Source organism: Trachypithecus francoisi, unplaced genomic scaffold, assembly GCF_009764315.1.
Source record: "Trachypithecus francoisi isolate TF-2019V2 unplaced genomic scaffold, Tfra_2.0 Lachesis_group3, whole genome shotgun sequence".
In the NCBI taxonomy this organism is placed as follows: domain Eukaryota; kingdom Metazoa; phylum Chordata; class Mammalia; order Primates; family Cercopithecidae; genus Trachypithecus; species Trachypithecus francoisi.
The window spans coordinates 149,442,633-149,452,007 of NW_022681468.1; the positions used below are offsets into that span (position 1 = coordinate 149,442,633).

A 9,375-nucleotide genomic window follows, 5' to 3' on the forward strand; every position below is an offset into this window, starting at 1 on the left:
TTGAATTTAATTCTTTGTGCTTCCCACATGAATGCAACTTACATTTTGAATGTCTTCTTGCTTCACTAGCCAACGCACGTGTGCCAGTAACACACTGTGATTCTATCCTTTCACCTTTAGTTATGCCTGTAAAACCAAATTCAAGACAGATGATCCTCAACTTACAAAGGGGTTATAGCCCATCATCAGTTGAAAATAGAAGCCAAAAATGCATTTAAGGATGGGTGCAGTGGCTCATCCTGTAATCCCAACTCTTTGGGAGGCTGAGGCGGGTGGATCACCTGAGGTCGGGAGTTCGAGACCAGCCTGGCTAACATGGTGAAACCTTGTCTCTCCTAAAAATACAAAAATTAGCCGGGCATGTTGGCGCACGCCTGTAATCCCAGCTACTGGGAAGGCTGAGGCAAGAAAATCGCTTGAACCCGAGAGGCAGAGGTTGCAGTGAGCCAAGATTGCACCATTGCACTCTAGCCTGGGTAACAAGAACAAAACACCATCTCAAAATAAAATGAAATAAAATAAAATGCATTTAACACACCTAAGCTAACATCATAGCTTAGCCTAGCTTACCTTAAACATGCTCAGAAAATTTACGTTCATCTTCCGTTGAGCGAAAATTATCTCTCATAAACCCATTTTAAAGTGTGGAATATTTCATGTAATTTATTGAATACTGAAGTATGGTTTCTGCTGAATGCATATCACTTTCACACCATCATAAAGTCAAAAAATGGTAACTCAAACTGTTATGCCCAGACCGTTTGTTCCCCGAAAAAGACCACCAGAGTCCAGAGTCAAAGCCAAGCGGCAAGGATCTTTAATGCAAGTTCGAACTTGGTCCCTCCGTTCCACAACATACAGAAGGGCCCTGAACAATGCGTGCGCTTGCCTTTTATAGCCTAATGTAAACAGGACTTGTAAAGTTGCAGAGGAACGAGGGAATTCTCTAGGTTACAGCATTACAATTGGTTAACATTTTAAGTTTATACATTTAGCAGTTTTTTCATTGGTTCCCGCGCTCTCACAAACGGCTGTGTTCTTTTTTTTTTTTTGAGGCGGAGTCTCGCTCTGTCGCCCGGACTGGAGTGCAGTGGCCGGATCTCAGCTCACTGCAAGCTCCGCCTCCCGGGTTTATGCCATTCTCCTGCCTCAGCCTCCCGAGTAGCTGGGACTACAGGCGCCCGCCACCTCGCCCGGCTAGTTTTTGTATTTTTAGTAGAGACGGGGTTTCACCGTGTTAGCCAGGATGGTCTCGATCTCCTGACCTCGTGATCCGCCCGCCTCGGCCTCCCAAAGTGCTGGGATTACAGGCTTGAGCCACCGCGCCCGGCCGATTTTTGTTTTTCTAAAGCACTGGATTCGTTTGGAGATTTTCCCAGATGTTCTTGTTCATAGGTTAAAAATGATTGTAGATCCTGCTGACAGTAGCTACATGCCGTCCCTGGTCGTAGTGTCAGGTAATTCAGTCAGTTTACCTAAAAAGAAGTACCTTCTATAATAAAAACACCTTTGTTTGATTCTTTACCCATTTTTTCCTAGGTGGAAATTCCCTAAATAACCTTATTGAACTAAAGACAATCAATATTAACCCTTCTGACACCACAGTGCCCCTTCTGAATGACTGCACAGAGGTAAGTAGCTGTGGTAGTGTTCCATTTGATGATTTGCAAGTGACAAGGGAGGTGACTTGGCCATTTCTATGCTAGCATTGAGCCTAGTTTCCCCCCTTTAAATAATTAGTTTTTTTTTTTTTTTTTTTTGAGGCGGAGTCTCGCTCTGTCGCCCGGACTGGAGTGCAGTGGCCAGATCTCAGCTCACTGCAAGCTCCGCCTCCTGGGTTTCCGCCATTCTCCTCCCTGCCTCAGCCTCCCAAGTAGCTGGGACTACAGGCGCCCGCCACCTCGCCCGGCTAGTTTTTGTATTTTTAGTAGAGACGGGGTTTCACCATATTAGCCAGGATGGTCTCGATCTCCTGACCTCGTGATCCGCCCGTCTCGGCCTCCAAAGTGCTGGGATTACAGGCTTGAGCCACCGCGCCCGGCCAAATAATTAGTTTTATCTGTTTTAAATTGTGACACTTTAAAAGATACAACTATTTTACACACTTGAATTTGCTGCTTATCAGATCAGCTGAAAAGGAAGCAAAAGAATTTCATTCTCACTTTCTTTGGTAGCAAAGGTATGCTGGGTAAGTGCTCCTAGCAAAAGTTCTCATCAGGCATTTCAGGTTGCTGTTTGCATCTGAACACTTTGGTTTTCATTAAAAATCTCTTAGTTTCTGGTGGTTTTCCTGACCACATGTGTGCTGAAGTTGCTTTCTTGTTGTCACACCTATTGGCATCAAGTGCTGAACTTGTCACGGAGTGACAAATTTTTGGTAATAGGCAACTGTCAAATGAGTCTAAGTTTATCTCTGGAAAAGTTTGAAAGAATCAGTGAAGGTTCTTTTAAACAGTACCCATGTACTACAGATCAGCAATTCTCTGTCTCTCAATTTTCAGTAAATCTTTCCACATACGATGTCAGCACGATTTTAATACATTGAATATATATAAAATAAGACAAATTAAGACAGATTTTTGTTTGTTTGTTTGTTTGTTTGTTTTGAGGCGGAGTCTCGCTCTGTCGCCCTGACTGGAGTGCAGTGGCCGGATCTCAGCTCACTGCAAGCTCTGCCTCCCGGGTTTACGCCATTCTCCTGCCTCAGCCTCCCGAGTAGCTGGGACCACAGGCGCCCGCCACCTTGCCCGGCTAGTTTTTGTATTTTTTTTTAGTAGAGACGGGGTTTCACCGTGTTAGCCAGGATGGTCTCCATCTCCTGACCTCGTGATCCGCCCGTCTCGGCCTCCCAAGTACTGGATTACAGGCTTGAGCCACCACGCCCAGCCAAGACAGATTTTTGTACTACCTATACTGTTGTCTTGTGTAGACTAATTAGAATGATAGCAGATAAAAATATCTAGTTGATTTTTTTTTTTTTTTTTTTTTGAGGCGGAGTCTCGCTCTGTCGCCCGGACTGGAGTGCAGTGGCCAGATTTCAGCTCACTGCAAGCTCCGCCTCCCGGGTTTCCGCCATTCTCCTGCCTCAGCCTCCCGAGTAGCTGGGACTACAGGCGCCCGCCACCTCGCCCCCTAGTTTTTTGTATTTTTAGTAAGACGGGGTTTCACCGTATTAGCCAGGATGGTCTCGATCTCCTGACCTCGTGATCCGCCCGTCTCGGCCTCCCAAAGTGCTGGGATTACAGGCTTGAGCCACCGCGCCCGGCCTCTAGTTGATTTTTTATTCATTTAAAGTTTATAACAGATGAGTTTATTTTTAAATTATTAAATGCAGCTAACTTCATTTTTTAAAAAGTTTTATTTTAGTTTTAATTGACAAATAGTAATTTGTAATAATTTGTATAATTTTTGCAGAACACTGTGATGTTTTGTTACATGTATACTTTGTGGAATGATCAATCATGCTAAATAATGTGTCCATCACCTCAAATATTTATCACTTTTTTGTGCTGAGAACATTTAAAATCTTCTTTAAGCTATTTTGAAATATGTAGTACATTCACTATAGTCACCATTTATTCTGGAATGTCATTGAACTATTTTGTAATACACTGATTCATTATAGTCAATACCAGTGGTGCTAATAAGTGAAGAAAGATAATATTGAATTTTTCTGAAGAAATTAATCTTGAATTTTAATGCATTTTACTGGTAACTTATTACAGTGTAACCGAATACAGCCTGTAGAGTGCCTTAGTTATGTAGTTCAGAGTATATTTTTACTTTACCAAACCAATAACGAATTAAATCAACAACTGAGATAATTCATAAAAGATATGTTTACTTTAATAAATTTCCAATTCAAAACAATTTATCCTGTGTGATATTTAGTGTATGTCATGTACATGAGAAATACGAAGCATTGTGAGTAAATGGAAAACTCCTGACCTAACCTGCGTGTCCCCAACTGACCAAAGAACTAGAACATACCATTCATGTGGGGCCACTGAATGTTAAGCATGGCCCTTGCTGTACAAATAGTTTGTTATGCAATTTTCTTTTCTTTTTTTTGAGACTGAGTCTCACTCTGTCCCCCAGGCTAGAGTGCAGTGGCAGATCTCAGCTCTTTGCAACCTCTGCCTCCCGGGTTCAAGTAATTCTCCTGCCGCAGCCTCCCAAGTAGCTGGGGTTACAGGTGCCCGCCACCTCACCTGGCTAATTTTTGTATTTTTAGTAGAGATGGAGTTTTGTCATGTTGGCCAGGCTGGTCTCAAACTCCTGACCTCAGGTGATCTGCCCACCTTGGCCTCCCAAAGTGCTGGGATTTACAAGCATGAGGCACCACATCCAGCCAGGAATTTTCTAACATGTAAACAAAAATAGAAAGTATGCTGGAACCCCCACAAACCTGTGACCCAGCTTCAACATTTATCTGCATTTTGCCAGTCATATTTCACTTCCTGCTTCCCACCTCACTTCCCTGCCTCAGCAAGATCTTATTTCAGGAGCACTTGCTTCAATATTCATCTCTGACAGGGCTTAACAAAATATAACCCTGATACCATTATCACACCTCTAATAATTACTTTTTTTTTTTGAGATGGTTCTCGCTCTGTCGCCCAGGCTGGAGTGCGGTGGCGTGATCTCAGCTCACTGCAAGCTCCGCCACCCGGGTTCACGCCATTTTCCAGCCTCAGCCTCCCAAGTAGCTGGGACTATAGGTGCCCGTCACCATGCCCGGCTAATTTTGTTTTCGTATTTTTAGTAGAGATGGGGTTTCACCGTGTTAGCCGGGATGGTCTTCATCTCCTGACCTCGTGATCAGCCCACCTCGGCCTCCCAAAGTGATGGGGTTACAGGCGTGAGCCACCACGCCTGGTCAACAATTACTCTTTAATGTCATATAATAATCCAGTCAGTGTCCAGATTTTCCTAGTTATCTTGTAAATGTCCTTTTGCAGTTCGTTTGTGTGAATCTTGATTCAGATGATGTTTGCATTCTATACTACACTTGAGCCTCTCTTGGTTTTTTTCCTTGCTAAAGAAAAAAGAAACTGAGTAATTTTTTCCCGTAGCATTCTTTATATTCTCAGCTTGGCTTTTGCATCCCTGTGGTGGTGGTCAACCTGTATTTCCTATGAAATGGTAGATCTTGAGGTTTGATCAGGTCGTTTAGGCAATAAAAAGTAATTGTTAGTGTGTGCTTTGAGACACATCCCTCTTTGTTCACATGAAATACAGGGATAGAGGAATGTTGTTAATACCACAACAGGCATGCATACCAGGGGAGAAGAATGTCTGCCACATGGGGTGTGGGACATTTGCAGGACAAATAGACCAGCTCCACTAAATGCATGGCAAAGGCAGAACGGAGGAAGGTTGGGTCTTGCTTGTGTTCTGATTTGAATGAGGCAACAATAGAATGACAAGAGATAATCAGAAAAGTTTGATGACTGTAGCATATTGGATGATATGGGAATTATTGTTTGTGCTATGATAATAGCAATGTGGATATGTTTTTCAAAAAACTCCTTAATTCCGGCCGGGCGCGGTGGCTCATGCCTGTAATCCCAGCACTTTGGGAGGCTGAGGCAGGTGGATCACCTGAGGTTAGAAGTTCAAGACCAGCCTGGCCAACATGGTGAAACCCTGTCTCTACTAAAAATACAAAAAAGGAGCTGGGTGTGGTAGTACTCGCCTATGGTCCCAGCTACTCAGGAGGCTGAGGTTGGAGAATTGCTTGAACCCGGGAGGCAGAGGTTGCAGTGAGCCAAGATTGCACCACTGCCCTCCAGTCTGGGCAACAAGTCAGATTCCATCTCAAAAAAAAAAAACAAAAAGCAATAAACAAAAAACCCAAACCTCCTTAATTCAGTGATATATACTGACGTTTTGAAACAACATAATGCCTAGAATTTTTAAATGATAATCCACATCTGAACAAGATTGGTCACATGTTGCTAACTGTTGAGCTGGGTAATGGAGTCATGGAGTTCTTTGTACTGTTTGTTCCAATTTGTGTATATTCAAATCTGTTTTATGTTTTAAAAAGGATGAAAGGTCTGTTACTACCTGACATTTAATCTCTTCCTTAGTTAAGGCGTCTTGGTTCAAGAAAGCTGTAAGACAGAAGAGTTTGCAGTCATTCAGTAAGGCTGTCATCCTATTTAAAACTTTTAGGAAGAAAATCAGTGAGTGTCTCGTGCCTCAGGTAGACATCTCGATGAGTTGATCACTTCTTTTGAAGCAAACATTACTCAGATGTGGCTGCATTAACTTTGAATCACTCAGTTGGTATTTCCAGAACTGAAGTAAAGGAGCTCTAACTGTGTGTACATATTCATGTCTCACACACCCCGCTCTCCAGTTAGACGATCTAATATGCTTGATTCTACAAAGTCTGTAGATCATTGTTTTGTGTCTAGTATCACAGGTATATTGAAATTGCCATAAAGCAGTGCAGGAGCTCAGGAATCGATTGTAAAATCCATGGTCTCATCCTGCTGGGACGGATCCGGGCAGAGGAGGAAGATTTGGCTGCAGTTCCTTTCTTAGCTTCAGATAATGAAGAGGAGGAGGATGAGAAAGGCAACAGCGGAAGGTGAGAGCCATTTGTTACAAGTACTCACTTACCTCTGGCTGCATTCCTGGATCCTCACTTTCAAAAGGAAACATTTAATTAGAGTGTGTCTCATACTGAGAGTCATTTTATGTCCACAAGAATGGTAAATTACAGTTGTTTTCAAAAATTGTAATTTTTTAAAATAAAGTGTTTAATGTAGAAACACATTATATTTAGAAAAATACCGTTAAAAGAGGGAAGTGAAAATGTTTAATATCTCTACCTGAAATATCACTGTTACTATTTTGGTATATACCTTTGTAGTTTTCCTTTTTTTCTGGTACTAAATGTATTTTCCTACAGAAGTTGTATGATGTATTTTGAAGCTCTTTTTGCTAAGTATTTTAATCATTAATGTTAAAAAATATATTTATTTTGTATTATGGTGAAATATATATATTGTTTACCATTTTAAGTGTACAGTTCAGTGGCATTAAGTACATTCACATTTTTGTGCAACCACCACTACTGTCCATCTCTAGAATTTCCATATGATTAGTCTTCTGTCCTGTAATTTTTGAGTGCAGTATTTTGTCTTATGACTATTCTCATTTACTCACTCAATTCCTTATTTTGTGTGAGCACTGTGGTGATGACTGTTACTGTATTTATTCATTCAACATCTTTTGAACACCTACTGTGGGCCATTCCCAGTTATGTATACTGGGAATACTGTGATGAACATGCAAAATAAAATAAGACAGACACACGCATCAGTGTAATGTTAGGGCTTTGGTAAGAGGCAGGAAGAATTGCATGCAGCCTGGAGAGTGCATTGGAGCATTGATCTGTCAGGACAAGGAAAACGTCCCCCCAGGCCATACGTACAGAAGTCAGAATTATTGAAACGAAGTGGGCAGGCAAGGGCGTTTCTGATAGGGAAGACAACATGCTAGGGGAGAAGAATGATATCTGCGAAGTTGTTGCATGCTTGTGCATTTCCCAGGGCATGTATCTAGAACTTGCATGTGCAGGGGCTGCTCTAAGCCTTGTTTACCATCCCAGCGGCAAACAGTGGATAATAACGGATAATAACAATGGAAGATAGTCAGTGTCCTCATAGAAGTTGTATTTACCTAGATAAATTGCTGAAAGTGAAATTGCTGTCAAAGGGTATGCACAATAAATGGGTTTGTTGTTAACATTCTCAAGGCGCTTTGGATTGCTGGTGTGACCGGGCACAGGAGGCAAGCCGCCAGTGATGGCTGAACTCTGTTGACCAAGACGCCCTGTGCTCTAAGTACTTGGCAGCATGTAACATAAGGAGACAACGGAGCGCTGCCCTGTGGCGTTGTTGAGCGCATTATATAGACAGAAGTGGGGGTAGCGGCTCTGGTAATAAATCAGGTTATTCTAGGACGCTGATCTTGGCTTTGGATTCTGTCCTGTTTTATTTCAGAAACTTTGTGTAGAAGTTGAAAAGAAAATAGTATCTATAACATTACCTTATCTAGAATATATGTTATACTATATGCTATAGTTCAAACTGATTGCGTCTATAGATACTAATTAAATAGGGACAGTACCAGTTCACTTAAATAAGGAAGTCAGTGAGATTTTTTAATAAAAGGATTATAGATTAGCATTTTCTTACTCAGTAGCTACTAAAATGAATTGGGCAAAATTTTTTGTATTTTTAGTAGAGACAGGGTTTCACCGTATTAGCCAGGATGGTCTCGATCTCCTGACCTTGTGATGCACCCACCTTGGCCTCCCAAAGTGCTGGGATTCCAGGCGTGAGCCACCGCGCCCGGCCGTAAAATTATTAGTACATGTATTATATTTGTGGAATAACCAAAAATGTTTTGAGCTTTACTTATTCATCATATTTTTATGTAATTGAATATATTGTCAAAAGAAAAGCTAGATATTTGATTGTAATGGGTTTTTTTTCTGGTAAGATCGTATTAATTAGCCAATAACTTCAGAATGAGTCAGTGGCCCAGGCAGTCTCCTACAGGGCTGGCACCCAACTGGGATGTTCCCACATTGACCATGTATAGCTGGCCTCTACCCTGGCTGATTGATACTTACATGGTGCCAGACATTAAATATCTTGAATATCAGTCCTGGTTTCCCATACATACATACATATATGTGTGTATGGGAAATATATATCTATTTTGAGATAGGATCTCACTCTGTCACCAGGCTGGAGTGCAGTGATATGATCTCAGCTCACTGCAACCTCTGCCTCCCAGGTTCAAGTGATTCTCCCACCTCAGTCTCCCAAGTAGCTGGGATTACAGGTGTGTGCTACCACACCTGGCTAATTTTTTGCTTTTTTTTTTTTTTTTTTTTTTTTGTAGAGATGGGGTTTTACCATGTTGCCCAGGCTGGTCTCCCAACTCGTGAGCTCAAGGGATCTGTCCACCTCGGCCTCCCAAAATGCTAGGATTACAGGTGTGAGCTACCATGCCTGGCCCTCATACATATTTTTAAGTAAAAATGTGTCACAAGATATTTCAATATTTTGTGCATATGCTTGCTCACCTGTGCCTGGTATTAGATGAAAGAGTTTTTCACTTTTATTCCAAAACGTGAAATTTGGAACCCTGAAAGTGAATATTTATTAGTATATAATGTGTGAAAAAAGTGATACCTGTCTAGGAGCCAGTCTCTGGTGCCTTTGGGCATCTATCCTAGCTTATAAAAATAGAGCAAAAGCAAACAAAAAGGTGAAAACCCCAAATACAGAAGAAGCAATTTCTCGGCACCAGGCATCAGACTGTCAGCCAAGAAAATCTAACACT

The 9,375-nt window shown here is 41.7% G+C and overlaps 1 protein-coding gene across 1 annotated transcript; it reads left to right on the forward strand.

The window, feature by feature from the left end:
• The first annotated feature begins 1,338 nt into the window (after positions 1 to 1,338).
• On the forward strand, positions 1,339 to 6,631 carry LOC117070846 (E3 ubiquitin-protein ligase HERC2-like). The gene is made up of 3 exons (XM_033190513.1): positions 1,339 to 1,457; positions 1,540 to 1,631; positions 6,426 to 6,631. Exons 1-3 carry the CDS (start codon positions 1,403 to 1,405, stop codon positions 6,603 to 6,605), a joined length of 327 nt encoding a protein of 108 aa, XP_033046404.1. The 5' UTR covers positions 1,339 to 1,402; the 3' UTR covers positions 6,606 to 6,631.
• The last annotated feature ends 2,744 nt before the right edge of the window (positions 6,632 to 9,375 follow it).

Bases quoted from the DNA above. Each gene is read 5' to 3' on its own strand.
- LOC117070846 (XM_033190513.1), top strand. From the start codon at position 1,403: ATGATTGTAGATCCTGCTGACAGTAGCTACATGCCGTCCCTGGTCGTA. The intron at 1,458-1,539 runs GTAATTCAGTCA...ATTTTTTCCTAG, and splicing joins GTCCCTGGTCGTAGTGTCAG to GTGGAAATTCCCTAAATAAC. The intron at 1,632-6,425 runs GTAAGTAGCTGT...TTTTGTGTCTAG, and splicing joins TTCTGAATGACTGCACAGAG to TATCACAGGTATATTGAAAT.